Source organism: Rhinoraja longicauda, chromosome 8 (assembly GCF_053455715.1).
Source record: "Rhinoraja longicauda isolate Sanriku21f chromosome 8, sRhiLon1.1, whole genome shotgun sequence".
NCBI classification, from domain to species: domain Eukaryota; kingdom Metazoa; phylum Chordata; class Chondrichthyes; order Rajiformes; family Arhynchobatidae; genus Rhinoraja; species Rhinoraja longicauda.
Genome location: NC_135960.1, coordinates 5,424,693 through 5,447,675, shown reverse-complemented (window position 1 = coordinate 5,447,675; position 22,983 = coordinate 5,424,693). Strand labels below are relative to the sequence as shown.

Below are 22,983 nucleotides of genomic sequence, written 5' to 3'. Positions count from 1 at the left end.
AAATCTTTCCCCTTTCACCGTACACCAATGTCCTCTAGTTCTCTTCCACTACTCTGGGCAAGAGACTCTGTGCATTCACTCGATCTATTCCTCTCATGATTTTGTACATCTCTCTAAGATCGCTGAGTTGAGTAGGAAAATAACTGCAGATGCTGGTACAATTCGAAGGTATCGCAAAATGCTGGAGTAACTCAGCGGGTCAGGCAGCATCTCTGGAGAGAAGGAATGGGTGACGTTTCGGGTCGCGACCCTTCAGTCTGAAGAAGGGTCTCGACCCGAAATGTCACCCATTCCTTCTCTCCAGAGATGCTGAGATGCTGCCTGACCCGCTGAGTTACTCCAGCATTTTGCGATACCTTCTATAAGATCGCCCCTCATCCACCTGCGCTCCAAGGAGTAAAGTCCTAGCCTGCCCAACCTCTCCCTAATAGCTCAGGCCCTCAAGTTCTGGCAACATGCTTGAAAATCTTCTCTGCACCCTTCCCAGTTTGACAACATTTTTCCTGTAACATGGTGACCAAAACTGAACACAATACTCTAAAGTGTAAGAAAATAGCTGGTACAAATCGAAGGTATTTATTCACAAAATGCTGAAGTAACTCAGCAGGTCAAGCAGCATCTCAGGAGAGAAGGAATGGGTGACGTCTCAGGTCGAGACCCTTCTTCAGACTGATCTAATACTCTAAATGTGGACTCATCAGTGACTTGCACAACTGCAACATGACCTCTCAACTTCTGTACTCAGTACTCTGACTGATGAAGGCCAGTGTGGGAGAACTGATGTCAGTATGTTTTCCAGGGGCATTGAATAATCTATTTCTACCTCTGAGTTACCCGCCAGGCAGACTTCAGAAATGTTTGTGCAAAATCAATGGCTCCCTTCTCTCATCTGAAGAAATGAACAATCTTGTTCTAGGCTCAAACTTGCAATTCAATTAGCGAGGCAGGAGTGTTTTTATTCAGAATCTGAGACTAGACAATAGACAATAGGTGCAGGAGTAGGCCATTTGGCCCTTCGAGCCAGCACCGCCATTCAATGCGATCATGGCTGATTATTCTCAATCAGTACCCCGTTCCTGCCTTCCCATACCCCCTGACTCCGCTATCCTTAAGAGCTCTATCTAGCTCTCTCTTGAATGCATTCAGAGAATTGGCCTCCACTGCTGAGGCAGAGAATTCCACAGATTCACAACTCTCTGAGTGAAAAAGTTTTTCCTCATCTCCGTTCTAAATGGCCTACCCCTTATTCTTAAACTGTGGCCCCTTGTTCTGGACTCCCCGAACATTGGGAACATGTTTCCTGCCTCTAACGTGTTCAACCCCTTAATAATCTTATACGTTTCGATAAGATCCCCTCTCATCCTTCTAAATTCCAGTGTATACAAGCCTAGTCGCTCCACTCTTTCAACAAGTAGTTTGGAAGGTCATGTTGCAGTTGTATGAAACGTTGGTGAGGCCGCATTTGGAATATTGTGTTCAGTTCTGGGCCCCATGTTGTGGGAAAGATGTTGTCAAGCTGGAAAAGGTACAGAGAAGATTCCCGAGGATGTTGCCAGGACAAGAGGTCTCAGCTTTTGGGAGAGGTTGAGTAGGCTGGGTCTCTATTCCCTGGAGTGCAGGAGGATGGGGGGTGGGTGATCTTGTAGAGGTGTACAAAATCATGAGAGGAATAGATTGGGTTGATGCACAGTCTCTTGCCCAGAGTAGGTGGATCTAGGACCAGGGGACATACAGTGCCCTCCATAATGTTTGGGACAAAGACCCATCGTTTATTTATTTGCATCTGCACTCCACAATTTTAGATTTGTAATGGAAAAAAATCACGTGGTTAAAGTGCAGATTGTCAGGTTTTAATAAAGGCCATTTTTACACATTTTGGTTTCACTGTGTAGAAATTACAGCAGCGTTTATACATAGTTTCAGGGCACCATAGTGTGTGGGACACAGCAATGTCATGTAAATGAAAGTAGTCATGTTTAGTGTTTTGTTGCATATCCTTTGCTTGCAATGACTGCTTGAAGTCTGCGATTCATGGACATCACCAGTTGCTGGGTGTCTTCTCTGGTGATGCTCTGCCAGGCCTGTATTGCAGCCATCTTTAGCTGTTTCCATGTTTCACAGAGGAGGTGGTATGCCTTGGATCTTGGGCAGTTCCTTCTCTCCTCCATACTTTGCTCTTGCCATGACTCTGATACAAGTTAATCTTGATCTCATCTGTCCACAAGATCTTTTTTCCAGAACTGTGGTTGCTCTTTCAAGTACTTCTTGGCAAACTGTAACTTGGCCATCCTATTTTTGCAGCTAACCAGTGGTTTGCATCTTGCATTGTAGCCTCTGTATTTCTGTTCACTAAGTCTTCTGTGGACAGTGGTCATTGACAAATCCACACCTGACTCCTGAAGAGTGTTTCTGATCTGTCGGACAGGTGTCTGGGGATTTTTCTTTATGAATGAGAAAATTCTTCTGTCATCAGTTGTGGAGGTCTTCCTTGGCCTGCCAGTCCCTTTGCGATTAGTAAGCTCGCCAGTGCTCTCTTTCTTCTTAATGATGTTCCAAACAGTTGATTTTGGTAAGTCTAAGGTTTGGCTGATGTCTCCAACAGTTTTATTCTTATTTCTCAGTCTCATAATGGCTTCTTTGACTTTCATTGGCACAACTTTGGTCCTCATGTTGACAAACAGCAATAAAAGTTTCCAAAGGTGATGGAAAGACTGGAGGAAAGACTAGGTGCTGAGAGCTCTCTTATACCTGCATTAAGGAGGCAATTAAACACACCTGAGCAATTACAAACACCTGGGAATCCATGTGCACTGAAATGGGGGGACTATGTATAAACACAGCTGTAATTTCCACATGGTGAAACTAAAATATATAAAAATACCCTTTATTAAAATCTGACAATGTGCACTTTAACCACATATGATTTTTTTCTATTGCAAATCTCAAATTGTGGAGTACAGAGGTCTTTGTCCCAAACATTATGGAGGACACTAGGTTTAAGATGAAGGGGAAAAGATTTAAGAGGAATCTGAGGGGTAACTTTTTCACTCAAAGGGTAGTGGGTGTATAGAACGAGCTGCCAGAGGAGGTAGTTGAGGCTGGGACTATCCCAATGTTTAAGAAGGAGTTAGACAGGTACATGGATTGGACAGGTTTGGAGGGATATGGTCCAAACGCAGGCAGGTGGGACTAGTGTAGATGGGACAAGTTGGCCGGTGTGGGCAAGTTGGGCCGAAGGGCTTGTATCCACACTGTATCATGCTATGACTCTATGAAAAGTAACGTTTTAGTTGTAATGAGTCTTGCTCATTTGCCTGTTACAAAACCTTGCAGTGCAGCTAAGCCCCCATCTTTAAAGTCCTTTTTGTTTTCAAATCCCTTCATTGTCTTGTTCCTTTTTGCTCTCCGCCCCTTCTACTTTTCCAAATCTGTGTAATCCATTACTAGCCTCATGACCACCCCTGATTTGTATAGGTCGTTAGTGACTAGATCTCATCCTGCTTAAACTCTAAGCTCTGGAATTCCATCCCTAAAACCTCCCTAAAAACATTTTTTTTTTTGCTGTTGTCATCCTTTGAGAAATTGTCTGAATTTCCCCGCGATTTAGCTTTATTCATGTTCGATAAAGTCCTTCTAGAAACATAGAAAATTGGTGCAGGAGGCTTCTTCAAGCCAGCACCACCATTCATTGTGATCATGGCTGATCATCCACAATCAATAACCTGTGCCTGCCTTCTCCCCATATCCCTTGATTCCGCTAGCCCTCTAGAGCTCTGTCTAACTCATAACTCTCAAGTCTGAAGAAGGGTCTCGACACGAAACGTCACCCATTCCCTCTCTCCCGAGATGCTGCCTGGCCCGCTGAGTTACTCCAGCATTTTGTGTCTACCTTTGATTTAAACCAACATCTGCAGTTCTTTCCTACTCATAACTCTTAAGGTTAGGTCCCACAGTCTGGGGGCTAAAGGAAGTAGTTGATGCAGGTACAATAGCAGCATTTAAAAGGTACATGGACAGGAATGGCTTTTGGGGGATATTGGGAAAAACATGGGAAAATAGGACTAGCTTGAATGGGGCACCTTGGCTGGCATGGGCGAGTTGGACCGCGAGACCTTAGTTTAATTTATTATTGGCACCTGTACCAAGGTCAGCAGAAAGACTATACCTGATTACAATCAAGGGGAGTCCAGAACCAGGGGCCACCATTTAAGAATAAGGGGTAGTCATTTAGAACGGGGATGAGGAAAAGCTTTTTCCCTCAGAGTTGTGAAGCTGTGGAATTCTCTGCCTCCTATCCATGTACCCGTCCAACTGTTTCTTAAACGATGGGATAGTCCCAGCCTCAACTACCTCCTGTGGCAGCTTGTTCCACACACCCACCACCCTCTGTGTGAAAAAGTTACCCCTCGGATTCCTATTAAATCTTTTCCCCTTCACCTTGAACCGATGTCCTCTGGTCCTCGATCCCCCTACTCTGGGCAAGAGACTCTGTTCATCTACCCGATCTATTCCTCTCATGATTTTGTACACCTCTGTAAGATCTTGTATACCTCTTGCCTGCGTTTGGTCCACATCACGCGAAACTTGTCCCACTCATGTACTCGTTCAATTGCTTCTTAAACGTTGTGATAGTACCTGCCTCAACTACCGATGGCAGCTCATTATGTATACACGCCACCCTTTGTGCAGAAAAGTTACCCCTCAGGTTCCTAATAGGTCCGTCACTACAACAAGCTGCAGCCTCCACCCCCACTAATAAGGACGAGGGCACTGAGCACAGAGGAGCATCATCGCCTGCATCTTCCCTTCCAAGCTGCACACCATCCTGATAATAGACAATAGACAATAGGTGCAGGAGGAGGCCATTCGGCCCTTCGAGCCAGCACCGCCATTCAATGTGATCATGGCTGATCATTCTCAATCACTACCCCGTTCCCGCCTTCTCCCCATACCCCCTGACTCTGCTATCCTTAAGAGCTCTATCTAGCTCTCTCTTGAATGCATTCAGAGAATTGGCCTCCGCTGCCTTCTGAGGCAGAGAATTCCACAGATTCACAACTCTCTGACTGAAAACGTTTTTCCTCATCTCAGTTCTAAATGGCCTACCCCTTATTCTTAAACTATGGCCCCTTGTTCTGGACTCCCTGCAACATTGGAAACATGTTTCCTGCCTCTAACGTGTCCAACCCCTTAATAATCTTATACGTTTCGATAAGATCTCCTCTCATCCTTCTAAATTCCAGTGTATACAAGCCCAGTCACTCCAGTCTTTCAACATATGATTTCGAAACGTACTCCCATTGCTTCTTTGTCACTGCTTCAAAATCCTAGCGCCCCTGACACCAGACAGAAGTGTGCAGGTAGGAACCGCAGATGCAACTTTGCACCGAAGATAGACACAAAATGCTGGAGTAACTCAGCAGGACAGGCAGCATCACCAGGTAGATTAGAAGGCAAGGGTGACGTTTCTGGAGACAGTGTAATTGCTGATGTGCTTATAATGCATAACCTCCTTTGAACAGTTCGCAGTTGAGGTCAGTGGTCAGGATGCATTAAAGAGATGAGGTTTGCGTATTAAAAATAGAACGATTGGAGTAAACGACCTGGGTCTATACTATAAATGACAGACATTTGATATGTCATTTTCACAACTTACCCCTCCATATCGCCAGACTCCCTCTCCCCTGACTCTCAGTCAGAAGAAGAGTCTCGACCCGAAACATCGCCCATTCCTTACATCCAGAGATGCTGCCCGTCCCGCTGAGTTACTCCAGACAGAAGCACCTCCCTTGTTCTTCCTTGAGAGCTATTGGCGATGGGTAATAAATGCTGGCCATCCAAATATTGAAAAGATGTTTTAATTGCCTTGGGCCATTTTGTTATCGGTTGATTGAAAGCTACAGCATATAAACGGGCCCTTCACACAGTTCTCTGGTACCCCATTTTCACATCCGCTCCCTGTCACAATGTACAGAGGGCAGTTAACCTACAAATCCGCGTGCGATATGGGAGGAAACCCACACGGTCACACGGTGAAGGTGCAAACTCCACACAGACAGCACCCGAGGTCAGGATTGAACCCGGGGTCACTGGCACCTTGAGGCCTGCGTAAGGTTTGAGTTTAGTTTATTGTCGCGTACACCGAGGTACAGCGAAAAGCTTTTGTTGCGTGCTAACCAGCTGAAAGACAATACATGATTACAATCGAGCCATTGGCGGTGTACAGATCCATGATAAAGGGAATAATGTGAGTAACGTTTAGTGCAAGATAAAGTCCAGGAGATAATGTCAAGATTGAAAGGGTTGGGAGAAGGTTTACGAGGATATTGCCAGGACTAGAGGGTGTGATCTACAAGGTTGAGTAGGCTGGGTCTCTATTCCTTGGAGCGCAGGAGGATGAGGGATGATCTTATAGAGGTGTATAAAATCATGAGAGGAATAGATCGAGTAGAGTCTCTTGCCCAGAGTAGGGGAATCGAGGACCAGAGGACATAGGTTCAAGGTGTAGGGGAAAAGATTTAATAGGAATCTGAGGGGTACCTTTTTCATACAAAGGGTGGTGGGTGTATGGAACAAGCTGCCAGAGGAGGTAGGTGAGGCAGGGACTATCCCAAAGTTTAAGAAACAGTTAGACTGGTACATGGATAGGACAGGTTTGGAGAGATATGTACCAAATGCAGCCAGGTGTGACTTGTGTAGCTGGGACATGTTTGCTGGTGTGGGCAAGTTCGGCAAAAGGGCCTGTTTCCACACTGTATCACTCCATGACTATGATTAATCCGATCAAAGATGGTCCGAGGGTCATACTAATATCAAAAACTAATTTCACTTTGCCTAATTTTCACATGCTGACTTCTAACAGTTGTTCTCAATAACTCTTCAACCGTGCGATGATTACCCTTGGAACGGAGATTAGCTCCCTGGGTGGATTCTGATTATTAAACAAAATGGCCAGGTCAGATAACATTGTCGGGAGACTGACAAGGATCTAATTCTGAAAATCTCCCGATGGTGAGGATTGCGTGATATCAATGCAACCACTGCTCTCTCTCTCCCTCTCTCCCTCTCTCCCTCTCTCCCTCTCTCCCTCTCTCCCTCTCTCCCTCTCTCCCTCTCTCCCTCTCTCCCTCTCTCCCTCTCTCCCTCTCTCCCTCTCTCCCTCTCTCCCTCTCTCCCTCTCTCCCTCTCTCCCTCTCTCCCTCTCTCCCTCTCTCCCTCCCTCCCCCCCTCCCTTCCTCTCCCTTCCTCTCCTTCCCTCTCCCCCCTCTCTCTCTTTCTCTCTCCCTCTCTCTTTCTCTCTCCCCCTCTCTCTCTCTGTGAGGACTTATTGTTTGCTCGTCTGATTTACCTGCTCTCCTCCCCAAGGCTCTGCTACCCCTGTGCCTCCGGGCAGCGAAAATATCTCCACTGATTGAGAAAATTGATGACCAAAAGGAGCTGAAGAAATTGACACGGACAAGAAACAATGTATTGATCCTGTACTCCAAATCAGGTGAGTAGATTCAACGTTCTCTCCAGTCCGATGCATCTACTTTGCTAGTCGTGCTCTAAAAGTCACGTTCAGAGGTTGCACCCGATCGTTCCTTTTGGTTGTATCTGTGTGCTGTCTTATCTGAAAGCATTACCCTTCTGTGACTTGTCATATTTCTGTTCACTGTCAGCATTCGGCCTTGCCTCACCACTTTTCAATTCCTCACAATCTCGAAATCAAATTCAAATTATAGACCCGAAAGGCTGGAGTAACTCAGCTGAATGTCAATAGTCTGAAGAAGGCTCTCGACCCGAAACGTCACCCATTCCTTCTCTCCAGAGATGCTATGCTGCCTGTCCCGGCCGAGTTACTCCAGCTTTTCGTGTCTATCTTAGGCTTAAACCAGCATTTGCAGTTCCTTCCTACTCAAATTCAGATTAGTTTATTGTCATATATAAAACAAGGCATAATTATTTTTTTTCCCCTAATGAAGTTCACAGATTAAGCAGTATACATACAGTAATGAGTAACATAACTTGAGGAGCTTTATGTAAAATGTCGCCACTACCTGGTGTCATTTTCTTTATTGCCGTACACGTTAGTCAACTTGCACTGGATGTGGCAGAAATTTCAAGTCAACTTGAGGATTGTTCAGTTTCAAATGGTTGAAGTCAAATTTTCTCCTCTTAGAAGCAAAGAGGTTCTTCTGCAGTTGTACAGGGCCCTAGTGAGACCGCACCTGGAGTACTGTGTGCAGTTTTGGTCTCCAAATTTGAGGAAGGATATTCTTGCTATTGAGGACATGCAGCGTAGGTTTACTAGGTTAATTCCCGGAATGGCGGGACTGTCATATGTTGAAAGACTGGAGCGACTAGGCTTGTATACACTGGAATTTAGAAGGATGAGAGGGGATCTTATCGAAACCAATATGCGAAACGTTAGAGGCAGGAAACATGTTCCCAATGTTGGAGGAGTCCAGAACAAGGGGCCACAGTTTAAGAATAAGGGGTAGGCCATTTAGAATGGAGATGAGGAAAAACTTTTTCAGTCAGAGAGTTGTGAATCTGGAATTCTTTGCCTCAGAGGGCAGTGGAGGCCAATTCTCTGAATGCATTCAGGAGAGAGCTAGATAGAGCTCTTAAGGATAGCGGAATCAGGGGGTATGGGGAGAAGGCAGGAACAGGGTACTGATTGAGAATGATCAGCCATGATCACATTGAATGGCGGTGCTGGCTCGAAGGGCCGAATGGTCTACTCCTGCACCTATTGTCTATAGAAGAGAAGACACAAAATACTGGATTATTCGGGTCAGGCAGCATCTCTGGAGAAAAGGAATAGGCGACGTTTCGGGTCGAGACCCTTCTTCAGGCTGAGAGTCAGGCGAGAGGGAAATTTGAGCTATGAAATGGTACAGCTCTAATCAGAGGAGGCGCTGATGGCCAAATCAGGAGCCCACAATGGTCCAGGCAGGGTAACTCGGGTGGGGGAGCGACGGGGAGAGAGAGAGAGAGAGAGAGAGAGAGCAAATGCAAGGGTTGCTTGAAATTAGAGAAATCAATATTCACACTGCAGGGTTGCAAGCTGCCCAAGCAAGATTTGAGGTGCTGTTCCTCGAATTTGTGTGGCCTCACTCTGACAGTGGAGGGGGCCGAGGACAGAGATGGGGAAGACTAAAGCCATTGTCTTCAGTCCCACTGCACATTCTGTTCCCGAGCCACCGATTCCACCCCTCGCCCTGGCTGCAGTGTGCACGCACCTGCTACCCTGCAGTCACATGATAACTTGCACACATCTGTGTCCCAGTCGATGGTCTTCCCCCCCCCCCCAGAGCTTCCAAAACCATCTGTGGCTTCAGTCTGAAGATGGCTCCCTGACCCGAAACGTCGTCTGTCATAAGTGATAGGAGTAGAATTAGGCCATTCGGCCCATCTCGTCTATTCAGCCATTCAATCACGGCTGATCTATCTCTCCTTCCTCACTCCATTCTCCTGCCTTCTCCCCACAACCTTTGACACGAACTAATCAAGAATTAGAGAAAATACATTCTGGCCTTCCATCACAGTGAGGAGGTGACTGGAGGAGACTCACTGGGATGGATGTTTCTTTTTGTTTTGTGTTGGTTTGTGTTTGTGTGTGTTATTGCTTATTTTTATTGCTCTTATGGTTGGACTGGGGGTAATGGAATTTCATCCAAAAGACTTGGGTTTTTTTATGACAATAAAAGTTATTCTGATTCTGAATCTATCTATTTCTGCCGTAAAAATATCCATTGAAAGCCTCCACAGCCTTCTGTGGCAAAGAATTCCGCAGATTCACCCTCTGACTAAAGAAATTTCTCCTCATCTCCTTCCTAAAAGAACGCCCTTTAATTCTGAGGCTGTGACCTCTGGTCCCAAACTCTCCCACTAGTGGAAACATCCTCTCCACATCCACTCTATCCAAGCCTTTCACTATCCTGTATGTTTCAACGAGGTCCTCCCTCATTCTTCTAAACTCCAGCGAGTACAGTTCCAGTGCCGACAGACGCTCATCATGGATTAACCCACTCATTCCTGGAATTATTCGTGTAAACCTCCTCTGGACCCTCTCCAGAGCTAGCACATCCTTCCTCAGATACGGTGCCCAGAATTGCTCACAATATTCCAAATGCGGCCTTACCAGGGCCTTGTAGAGCCTCAGCATGATGTTCCTGTTTTTGTACCCTCTTGAAATAAATGCGAGCTGTCCATCCCTCTCCACAGATGTTGCGTGACCTGCTGAAATCCTCCAGCGTCATGTTGTCTTAATGCCGTAACTCACCTGTGCTTTCCCGAATGATGCACTGACACCACTCAGGAAGCCATTACGCAAGTGGTGCTACTTGCTCTCAGATTTGCAAAACCATTTGGAGGGGGGATGGGGTAGGAAATGCAAGAAGATTAATTGAGTAGCACAGTCAATTCGGTCTAGCTACTGCCTCACAGCGCCAGAAACCGGGGTTCAATCCTGACTACGAGTGCTGTCTTTTAGTTTAGTTTAGAGATACAGCGCGGAAACAGGCCTTTCGGCCCACCGGGTCCGTGCCGACCAGCGATCCCCGCACATTAACACTATCCGACACACACTAGGGACAATGTTTACATTTATACAAAGCCGATTAACCTACAAACCTGCAAGTCTTTGGAGTGTGGGACGAAATCGAAGACCTCGGAGAAAACCCACGGGGAGAACGTGCAGACTCCGTACAGACACGCCCGTAGTCAGGATCGAACCCGGGTCTCCGGCGCTGCTTTCACTGTAAGGCAGCAACTCTACTGCCGTGCCGCCCTGTCTGTACGGAGTTTGTACATTCTCTCCGTGACCTGCATGGGTTTTCTCCGAGATCTTACTTTACCTCCCACACTCCAAAGACGTGCAGGTTTATACGCTAATTGGCTTGGTATTGATGTAAAATATAAAATTGTCCCTAGTATGTGTATGGTAGTGTTAATGTGCGGGGATCGTTGGTCGGTGCAGACTCGATGGGCCGAAGGGCCTGTTTCTGTGCTGTATCTCTAAACTAAACTAAATAGCTCTGTCAAAAGAAAAATTAAAATTGCATTCTAAAATTGTAGCACAATGATTGTTTAATACAAAAGCATTATTCTATTGCTTGGTGCCTATTGTGCCCCAAAATGACTTTTTCTCTTAATAAGTTCATGAATTGTAGGGGAAGAATTAGGCCATTTGGCCCATCAAGACTACTCTGCCATTCAAACTATGGCTGATCTATCTCTCCCTCTCAATCCCATTCTCCTGCCTTCTCCCCATAATCCCTGACTCCCGTACTAATCAAGAACCTATCAATCTCCGCCTTAGAAATATCCATTGATGGCCTCCACAGCCATCTGTGGCACACAGATTCACCACCCTCTGACTAAAGAAATTCCTCCTCATCTCTTTTCCAAAGGTACGTCCTTTTATTCTGAGGCCATGACCTCTGGTCCTAGGCTCTCCCACTAGTGGAAACATCCTCTCCACATGCACTCTATCCAGGCCTTTCACTATTTGGTAAGTTTCAATGAGGTCCCCCCCCTCATCCTTCTAAACTCTAGTGAGTACAGGCCCAGTGCCTTCAAATGCTCGTCTTACATTTACGCAACTATCCCTGGGATCATCATTCTCGTAAACTCTCCCCTGGACCCTCTCCAACGCCAGCTCATCCTTCCTCAGATATGGGCCCCAAAACTGCTCGCAATACTCCAAATGCGGTCTGACCAGCGGTGCCTTATAAAATCTCAGCATCTCTTCCTTCCCTCTATTGTACTCGGCTGTTTCTGCACATGGGAGCTGTGGAAGTGTTTTGATTGTCTATTAGCCAGGCAGTAATCTGTGTTGCAGCAGGGCACAATGGTGGCAAGCAGTGCTCAGTAACACCCATGTTTGCTCTCTCATTGTCTACTAGGTGCTGCAGCTGAGCGACCACTTAAGCTGCTCTCTGACGTGGCAGAGGCAGTGAAAGGGCAGGGCACAGTCGCCTGGGTAGACTGTGGGTAAGTAATTGTTTAACAGTAAACAGAAAAATGATAACGGACGTGTTAGTCGTCGTGCAAGTTTATTTCTGATTTAACCCATTCACTTCTCTCTCTCATTTCCCACCAAATGCCGATTAGGGGCTGCACGGTGGCGCAGCGGGTAGAACCGCTGCCTCACAGCGCAAGAAACCCGGGTTCGATCCCGAAATCGGACGCTATCAGTAAGAGGTTTGCACCAAAGATACTAGAGGAACAAGATGGACCACTCCGTTGAAATGGCCTATACTTCTTCTTCTTCTTGGTTTTGAGGCAGCAGGAGTTATGTAACGCCCTCCAGGCGCTGTAGCCAGTGCAATGTGCTGTTGTCGAGGGCCTTGAGGTCTACCCCTCCACCAGGGGGACGGAGGACAGCGCAGTCGAACATGCCGTGCAGCGCTGTTTGCCGGTCTGCTCCACACACGCAGGCTGCTGATGGACGCAACCCCCAACGATGCACGTTGGCGTTGGACCGGCCGACCCCTGTGCGGAGCCGATTCGGGGCGGCCCACTCTTTGCGGGGCGTGTCCGAGCCGGGTGGGGCTGTGGCGTTTGGTGCGACAGTGAATTGAGGAGGTGGCGATGTCTGTTCCCAGCTGGTTCTCCATGCTCCTAGTATGTTGAAACCGGAGCCACAGAGGGTCGCTGCATGACGGGAGAAAGGGCGACGAGACGACAGGCGTTGAGGTCCCAGTTGCTGTGAATCCTGTACTGAAGTGTAGTACGCAAAGGAGCATAACGGCCGCCATTTTAGTAGGCAAAACCCGCCGTTCGCTATGCCTCTCGCAGCTTAATCAGTGTTTTGGGGGAACAGTACGTGCGATGATACCATTAAAATGCAGAATATATCGCATCTATCAATTCACAGATTTTTGTTATTTTTCCTTTTAAATGTTTCTGCACGTTTCTGCCTACTAAAATGGCGCCATGACATACTACGGTTTTTAGGGTCGAGTGGTCTATCTTGCTTCTCTAGTATCTTTGGTTTGCACGTTTGTGGCTGTGGGTTTCGTCCGGGTGCTCCGGTTTCCTCCCACATCCCAAAGACGTGCAGGGTTGTAGGTTAATTGGCCCTCTGTAAATTGCCTCCGAGTGTGTAGGGATTGGATGGGCAAGTGGTACAACACAGACTAGCGTGAGCGGGGTACGAGTATTGGCACAATATCATGAAACCCCCTCCTTTGTGAGATGATTTGCTGCTGGAATTCTGAAACCGAGAAGAAAACACTTAAAACGACTTCTTTATATCGGCAAAACCAAACGCAAGCTCGGTGATCGTTTCGTTCAACACCTTCGCCCAGTCTGCCTTAACCAACCTGATTTCCCAGTGGCTGAGCACTTCAACTCCCCCTCCCACTCCCAGTCTGACCTTTCTGTCATGGGCCTCCTCCAGTGCCATAGTGAGGCCCACTGGAAATCGGAGGAACAGCACCTCATATTTCGCTTGGGCAGCTTGAAGCCCAGCGGTATGAACATTGACTTCTCCAACTTTAGATAGTTCCTCTGTCCCTCTCTTCTTCCCCTCCCCCCCCCTCCTCCTTCCCAGTTCTCCCTCTAACTTCCTGCCTCCACCTATATCCTTCCTTTGTCCCGCCCCCCTGACATCAGTCTGAAGAAGGGTCTCAACCCGAAACGTCACCCATTCCTTCTCTCCTGAGATGCTGCCTGACCCGCTGAGTTACTCCAGCATTTTGTGAAATAAATGCCAGATGAGGTAGTTGAGGCAGATACTATGTTCAAATGTTTTAAGAAACATTTAGACAGGTAGATGGATAGGACAGGTTTAGAGGGATGTAGGCCAATCACAGGCAGGTGGGACTAGTATAGATGGGATATGTTGGTCGTTGTGGACAAGTTGGGTTGAAGCAACTCTCCCGCTGCGCCACTACCGCCCAGTATTTCTTGGGGAAATAGTCATTGTTGATGACAAGAGGCTGCTTCTAACTGTGGAGTAGAACTGGACAACGTAATCATGTCTGAAGAAGGGTCTTGACCCGAAACGTCACCCATTCCTTCTATCCAAAGATTCTGCCTGTACCGCTGAGTTACTCCAGCATTTTGTGTCTTATCTTTGGGTGTAAACCAGCAACTGCAGTTTCTTCCTAAGCATAATCTTCGGATCATTTCTGACTAAGATGAAGAAAACCTTCTTAATGCAAAGGCTGTAAACCTGTGGAATTCTCTATCTTTGAGGGATGTGGGTGACCAAGTGCATTCAGTGCTGGAATTATTAGATATTTGGATGCCAAGGAATCATTTGCACGTGGAGAATGGATGTGGTGCTTGGCTGAAGTTGTAGTGAATGGCAGAGCCGATTCTAAAGGGCTATACGGACAACTCTTATTTCTTATTAGCTTAAAGATGTTAATAAACCAGATGTTTTGTGATCACTATCAGAGATACATGCTTTTCATGCAGATAACTGATTATAAGTTCCTCACCTGACCTGGTGTAATTGTATTTTGTCACTGAGTGTTTAGTTGTATTTGTAGTTTAGGGATACAGCACATGCACGGGCCCTTCGGCCCGCAGAGTCAGCGCCGACCAGCGTTCCCCGCACACGCACACTCTCTTACACACAGTAAGGACACTTTTTACAATTTTACCGAGCCAATTAACCTACAAACCTGAATATTTTTGGAGCGTGGGAGAAAACCGGAGCTCCCAGGGAAAATGCACGCAGGTCACGGAGAGAACGTACAAACTCCGTAAAGACAACACCCGTAGTCAGGATGGAACCCGGGTCTCTGGCGCTGTAAGGCAGCAACTCTGCCACTGCGCCACCGTGCTGCCCCAATGAGTGATAAGCTATGATTCTGGTTTGCTATAAAGGGCACTACTGTACTACCATACCTGTATAATTGTCCTCTGTGCTGATTCTTCAGAAGCTTATTAAATCCTTTATCCTGGTTTGAGTGCTAAATGAATGCGATAAATTGAAAGTACTTAATCCTGGAGATTTTGCTATCCTTTTGTTTTTAGTTCTAGAGATACAGCACGGAAACAGGCCCTTTGGCCCACCGATTCCTGCACGCTAACACTATCCTGTACACATTAGGGGCAACTTACTTTTATACCAAGCCAATTAACGTACAAATCTTGTAGGTCATTGGAGTGAGGGAGGAAACCGGAGCACCTGGAGAAAACCCACGCAGGTCACGGGGAGAACGTACAAACTCCATACAGACAGCACCCGTAGTCAGGATCAAACCCAGGTCTCTGGGGCAGTAAGGCAGCAACTCTACCGCCCAAATGGGTGAGAGGCTATGATTCTGGATTGCTATAAAAGGCTACCATACCTGTATAATTGCCCTCTGTCCCGATTATTCAGAAGCGTTTAAAATCCTTTATCCTGGTTTGAGCACTAAATGAATGCAATATATTTAAATTACTTAAAGTTGAAGGTTTTAGTATCCTTCTGATTTAAGAAATAAGAAAGAAAAGTGGTTAAAGTGGTTAGCGAAGCATACACTTTGCACTGGAACGTTGCTACCCAATGGGCATCTGATTTAAAATAATTGGCTAAGCAATAAAATCAAGGAGGTGAGAATATTCTTATCCGGTCCCGGTCTAGAATCCATGACTGCAAGGATGGTAGAAAAAGGTGCAGTGAGTGCTAACTTTCAAAAGAAAATGAATTAATACTTAAGGGGGGAAACTTGCTCGTTTTAAGGAGGGAAACAGGGAGGAGATTTGACTGAACTAATTGGCCAACTCTTTCAAAAACTCTGCGTTGGCACAAAGTCCTGGGACTCCTCCTGTGCGGGAAGATTGACGATCCGAAACCGAGAAGAAAACACTTGAAACGGCCGATCGTTCGTCATCCGCAGAGGTTTTGTTTCGGGAATAGACTCTTTTTTTATTTTGTCGGGTCTGGAAGATCGCCCAGACAAATAGCTTTAAAGGGGAGCGGGACAAAGGGAAATGAGGGTAGAATATGTCAATGACATAGGGAAATGAGGGTAGAATATGTGAATAAGCATGTGCACAAAGAAATAGTCTGACCTGAAAAGCACTTGGGTGGTAAAAGAGGGAAGGAATTTATCGACATGTCCAAGAGTAAGCTGGTTCAATGGAGAGAAAAGAGCTCCATTTGTATACCTTTTGCATCCCGTTCAGAATGTCCTAAAGCGCGTCGCAATTAATGACGTACATTTGAAGTGAAGTCACCGTTTAGTTCGTTTTACAGCGCGGAAACAGGGCCTTCGCCCAGCGAGTCTGCGCCGACTAGCGATCCCCGCATATTAACCCCACCCTACACACATGGGACAATTTTGCATTCATACCAAGCCAATTAACCTTCGTCCTTGGAGTGTGGGAGGAAACCGAAGATCTCAGAGAAAATCCCAGCAGGTCACGGGGACACACACACACGTACAAACTCCGTACAGACAGCACCCGTAGTCGGGATCGAACCCGGGACTCCGGCGCTGCAAGGCAGCAACTCTACCGTGTCGCCACCGTTGCAATGTAGGAGACCTAGCAGCCGGTTCATGCAGATTGATATGGTGGCGCAGCAGTAGAGTTGCCGCCTTGCAGCGCCGGAGTCCCAGGTTCGATCCCGACTACGGCTGCTGTCTATGGATACATGGATACATAGACAATAGGTGAGGAGTAGGCCATTCGGCCCTTTGAGCTAGCACCGCCATTCAATGTGATCATGGCTGATCATCTACAATCCTGTCCAATGGGTACTTTCCTGCCTTCTCCCCATATCCCTTGATTCCGCAAGCTCTAAGAGCTCTATCTAAGTCTCTTTTGAATGCATCCAGTGAATCGGCCTCCACTGCCTTCTGAGGCAGAGAATTCCACAAATTCACAACTCTGTGAAAAAGTATTTCCTCATCTCAGTTCTAAATAGCCTACCCCTTATTCCTAAACTGTGGCCCCTGGTTCTGGACTCCCCCAACATCAGGAACATGTTTCCTGCATCTAGTGTGTCCAATCCCTTAATAATTTTGTATGTTTCTATAGGATCCGCTCTCATCTTTCCAAATTCCAGTGAATACAAGCCCAGTCGCTTCATTCTTTCATCATATGATAGTCCCGCCATCCCGTGAATTTACCTAGTAAACCTACGCTGAACTCCCTCAATAGCAAGAATGTCCTTCCTCAAATTAGGAGACCAAACCTGCCAGGTGTGGTCTCACCAGGCCCCTGTACAACTGCAGAAGGACCTCTTTGCTCCTATACTCAACTCCTCTCTTAATGAAGGCCAACATGCCATTAGCTTTTTTCCCTGCCTGTTGTACCTGTATGCTTAGTGACTGATGTACTAGGATACCCAGGTCTCATTTCCCCTTTTCCTAACCTGACACCATTCAGATAATAATCTGCCTTCCCGTTCTTGCCTCCAAAGTGGATAACCTCACATTTATCCACATTAAACTGCATCTGCCATGCATCTGCCCACCCAACCTGTCCAAGTCACAATGCATCCTCATAGCATCCTTCTCGCAGTTCACACTGCCACCCAGCTTTGTGTCGTCTGCAAATTTGCTAATGTTACTTTTAATTCCTTCATCTAAATCATTAATGTATATTGTAAATAGCTGCGGTCCTAGCACCGAGCCTTGCGGCACCCACTAGTCACTGCCTGCCATTCTGAAAGGGACCCGTTAATCCCTACTCTTTGTTTTTCTGTCTGTCAACCAATGTTCGATCCATGTCAGTACCCTACCCCCAAATACCACGTGCTCTAATTTTGCCCACTAACCTCCTGTGTGGGACTTTATCAAATGCCTTCTGAAAGTCCAGGTACACAAAATCCGCTGGCTCTCCCTTGTCCATTTTATTTGTTACATCCTTAAAAAATTCCAGAAGATTTTCCAAGCATGATTTCCCCTTCGTAAATCCATGCTCATTTGGACCGATCCCGTTACTGCTATCCAAATGCGCCGTTATTACATCTTTGATAATCGACTCCAGCATCTTCCCCACCACCGATGTCAGGCTCACTGGACTATAATTCGTGCTTTCTCTCTCCCTCCTTTCTTGAAAAGTGGGATAACATTACGGTAGCTATCCTCCAATCCACAGGAACTAATCCAGAATCTATAGAACATTGGAAAATGATCACCAATGTGTCCACGATTTCTGGAGCCACTTCCTTAAGTACCCTGGGATGCAGACCATCAGACCTTGGGGATTTATCAGCCTTCAGTCCCATCAGTCTGCCCAACACCATTTCCTTCAGTTCCTCCGTCACCCTAGGTCCTCTGTCCCCTAGTACATCTGGGAGATTATTTGTGTCTTCCTTGGTGAAGACAGAACCAAAGTACCTGTGCAACTCATTTGCCATTTCCTTATTCTCCATAATAAATTCACCTGTTTCTGTCTTTAAGGGACCCACATTTGTCTTAACTAATTTTTTTCTCTTCACATACCTAAAGAAGCTTTTACTATCCTCCTTTATATTCTTGGCTAGCTTACCTTCATACTTCATCTTTTCTCCCCATATTGCCTTTTTAGTTACCTTTTGTTGATCTTTAAAAGTTTCCCAATCCTCTGGCTTCCCGCTCATCTTTGCTAAGTTATACCTTTTCTCTTTTTTATACTGTCCTTGACTTCCCTTGTCAGTCATGGCCGCCTCTTACTCCTCTTTGAATCGTTCTTCCTCTTTGGAATGAAATGACCCTGTATCTTCTGGATTATTCCCAGAGGTTTGTACGTTCTCCCCGTGACCGCGTGGGTTTCTTCGATATCTTCGGTTTCCTCCCACACTCCAAAGACTTACAGGGTTAATTGGCTTGGTACAAGTGTAAATTGTCCCTCGTGTGTGTAGGATAGTGTTAGTGTGCGGGGATCGCCGGTCAGTGCGGACTCGGTGGGCCGAAGGGCCTGTTTCCGCGCTGTATCTCTAAAACTAAAACAAATCTTAGTTTAGTTTTTAGATATGCAGTGTGGAAACGGGCCCTTCGGCCCACCGAGTCCACGCCGACCAATACTCACCCCGTACGCTACTACCCTACATTGTGGAGACAATTCACAGAAGCCAATTAACCTACAACCCTGCATGTTTTTTGAGTGTGGGAGGAAACCATGAAGTCACAGGGGGAACGTGCAAACTCCGTGCAGACAGAACCTGTAGTCAGAGTCAAACCTGGGTGTCTGCCGCTGTAAGGCAATAGACAATAGGTTCAGGAGTAGGCCATACGGCCCTTCGAGCCAGCACCACCATTCAATGTGATCATGGCTGATCATTCTCAATCAGTACCCCGTTCCTGCCTTCTCCCCATACTCCCTGACTCCGCTATCCTTAAGAGGTCTATCTAGCTCTCTCTTGAATGCATTCAGAGAATTGGCCTCCACTGCCTTCTGAGGCAGAGAATTCCACAGATTTACAACTCTCTGACTGAAAAAGTTCAGCAACTACCAATGTGAAGCCCTCTCTCCTGCCCAAAGGCTGGCATCTCTAACAATGCAGCACCTCCAAGTGCACTCTTGTGTTGTTATAGTTTTTAGTTTAGAGACACAGCATGGAAAACGACCCCATCTTCCAGCCATGTCTATCTTGACCATCGATCGCCCGTTCATACTACTAGTTCTATATTATCCCACTTTTGCATTCACTCCCTACAAACTATGGGCAGTTTACAACAGAGGCCTGTTAACCTGCTAACGCTCACGTTTTTCAGAGCACCTTGAGGAAATCTACTTGAGTCTGCGCCAACCAGCGATCCCCGTACACTAGCACTATCCTACACACTAGGGACAATTTATAATTTAGAACGGAGATGAGGAAAAACTTTTTCACTCAGAGAGTTGTGCACCTGTGGAATTCTCTGCTTCAGGAGGCAGTGGATGCCAATTCTCTGGATGCTTCCAAGAGAAAGCTAGATAGAGCTCTTAATGATAGCGGAGTCAGGGGGTATGGGGAGAGGGCAGGAACCGGGTACTGATTGAGAAGTCGGCAGGGAAGAGAAAAAGACATTCTGGCCTTCCATCACAGTGAGGAGGTGACTGGAGGAGACTCACTGTGATGGATGTTTCTTTTGTTTGGTGTTGGTTTATGATTGTATGTGCTATTGCATTTTTATTGATTATTCTTATTGGCCTTATTGTTGACCTGCGGGCAATTTTTCATCTCACTGCACATTTATGTGTATGTGACAAATAAATCGACTATTGACTATATTGATCAGCCATGATCACATTGAATGGCGGTGCTGGCTCGAAGGGCCGAATGGCCTACTCCTGCACCCTATTGTCTATAATTTGTTTGTCAAAGCCAATTAACCTACAAACCTGTACGTCTTTGGAGTGCAGGAGGAAACCAGACCCCACCCAGGGAAAAGGGAGAACGTACAAACTCCATACAGAGAGCACCCGAGGTCAGGATCGAACCCGGGTCTCTGACGCTGTCAGGCAGCAACTCTACCGCTGCGCCACCGTGCCGCCCCAAAATCAAATCAAATCGGACAATGCTGTACATAAATACAATCAAGGTACAATAGGCAGAGAAAGGGGAAAAGTACAGAGTGCAGAATATAGTTCTCTGCATTGTAGTGCACCAGTTCCAGAGACTGGTTTTAAATAATGAACTAACAGCGTTGGTGAAAACAAAATCCCAGCATCGATTCAACATGCAGGTGGTGCTTTTTGTGGAGGGAGTGCCAGTGATGACAATGTTCCCCGCTTGCATTTTAAGCTTGTACGGAGGATAATTTCTTCTCTTCATACAAGACAGCAGGGAGCAGTGGTTAATTTGTTATGCAAATTGGTTCTTTTGTTTAGCAGTCATCTTTATGCCAAAGTCATTAAATATTTTAACCATGTAATGCTCGAACTGCAAGCATGAATATTGGCAGGCCAGTCGATAATGGGCAGAACTCGACAGTGCACGATGGTCAGGAAAGGATAATGGACGTTTCGTTGCCTTCTCCTGGTAGTTTAGTGTAGAGATAAAACCGTGGAAACAGGCCCTTCGGCCCACCGAGTCCGTGCCGACCAGCGATCCCCATCACGCACACTTGGACGCACTGCACCCATGAGCGACAATTGATCATTTTTACCGAAGCCAATTAACTTACAGACTTGTACGTCTTTGGAGTGTGGGTGGAAACCGGAGAACATACAGGGAGAGCGTACAGCCTCTGCACAGACAGCATCCGTAGTCAGGATCGAACCCGGGTCTGTAAGGCAGCAACTCTACCACTGCGCCGCCGCACCGCCCATGTGGGCCATGTGTGGTGAAGTAATTTGATGTTCCTTTGTTGCTACTGTGACAAAGTCACGGCATTCATCAGTATTCAACTCCTTGTGTTTTTGACTCAGCATCTCATTTGGTAGCGTATTGAGGAACTGACATCTCTTCAGACTTGTCCAGCTTGTTAGCATTTGTTCATCCTAACTTCCTACCCTCATTTCTGTTCGTTAACAACAGTTTATCTTAAGTAAATATAGTTTTCCTTTTCAAAACATCAGTTGGCTGCTCTTGAGTTTCAAAAGCAAAGCATGCACTTCATAAAACAATATCCCCCTTCTTCTAGTTTTCCCGAGGAAAGGAACTTCATAACTCTGAACGCCATACGGCTCCAATGGTTTACTGAGAGGGCAAAGCTTAAAGGAAATGTGCAGGATATATTTGTTTTTACACAGAGAGTGGTGGGGGCCATTTAGAACGGAGATGAGGAAGAACTTTTTCACCCAGAGAGTTGTGAATCTTTGGAATTCTCTGCCTCGGAAGGCAGTGGAGGCCAATTCTCTGGATGCTTTCAAGAGAGGGTTCGATAGAGCTCTTAAAGATAGCGGAGTCAGGGGATATGGGGAGAAGGCAGGAACCGGGTACTGATTGTGGATTATCAACCATGATCACAATGAATGGCAGTGCTGGTGCGAAGGGCCAAATGGCCTACTCCTGTACCTATTGTCTATTGTCTATTACCTGGAACCCATTGCCAGAGGTGGTGGTGCAGACAGTCAGGATCGTGGCGTTTAAGAAGCCTTTAGCCAGGCACATAGATCTGCAGGGAACGGAAGGATCATCACAAGATCATAAAATCATAAGTGATAGAATTAGTCCATTCGGCCCATCAAGTCCGCCACCATTCGATCATGGTTGATCTATCTCTCCCTCCTAACCCCATTCTTCTGCCTTCTCCCCATAACCCGCAGTAATCAAGAATATATTTATCTCTGCCTTAAATAGATCCACCAGCTTGGCCCCCACAGCCTTGTGTGGCAAAGAATTCCACAGATTCACCACCCCCTGACTAAAGAAGTTTCTCCTCATCTCCTTCCTAAAAGAGCGTCCTTTAATTCTGAGGCTGTGACCTCTAGTCTTGGACTCTCCCACTAGTGGAAACATCCTCTCCCCATCCACTCGATCCAAGCCTTTCACCATTCTGTACGTTTTAATGTGGTCTCCTTAATCTTCTGAACTCCAGTGAGTACAGGCCCAATGTCGTCAAACGCCTACCATATGTTCTTTGGGCTCTGTTCGTGCAACCATTTTAATTCCTCCATTCATAAGGACTCCAAGAATTATCTGTCAGGACCCCCCTACATTACCAGAGATTAATGCTTTCAAAAGAGAGCTCTTAATGATAGTGGAGTCGGGGGGGTTATGGGGAGAAGGCAGGAACGGGGTACTGATTGCGAATGATCAGCCATGATCACATTGAATGGCGGTGCTGGCTCGAAGGGCCGAATGTTCGTTAACAACAGTTTATCTTAAGTAAATATAGTTTTCCTGTTCAAAACATCAGTTGGCTGCTCTTGAGTTTCAAAGGCAAAGCATGTCTAAACTGAAGACACAAGCTATAGATGCTGGTTTACAAACAAAAAGACAAAGTGCTGGAGTAATTCATAGAAACATAGAAAATAGGTGCAGGAGTAGACCATTCGGCCCTTCGAGCCTGCACCGCCATTCAATATGATCATGGCTGATCATCCAACTCAGTATCCCGTACCTGCCTTCTCTCCATACCCCCTGATCCCTTTAGCCACAAGGGCCACATCTAACTCCCTCTTAAATATAGC

The 22,983-nt window shown here is 46.4% G+C and overlaps 1 protein-coding gene across 1 annotated transcript in view; it reads left to right on the top strand.

Moving 5' to 3' along the window:
* Positions 1-3,977: 3,977 nt before the first annotated feature.
* pdia5 (protein disulfide isomerase family A, member 5) overlaps positions 3,978-22,983 on the top strand; it is a 139,752-nt gene continuing 120,746 nt past the window's right edge. Inside the window, exons 1-4 of the mRNA XM_078404316.1 lie at positions 3,978-3,983; positions 5,523-5,534; positions 7,366-7,492; positions 11,895-11,982. Of these exons, the coding sequence (XP_078260442.1) occupies positions 3,978-3,983; positions 5,523-5,534; positions 7,366-7,492; positions 11,895-11,982 (233 nt within the window). The remainder of the gene's footprint in view (positions 3,984-5,522; positions 5,535-7,365; positions 7,493-11,894; positions 11,983-22,983) is intronic.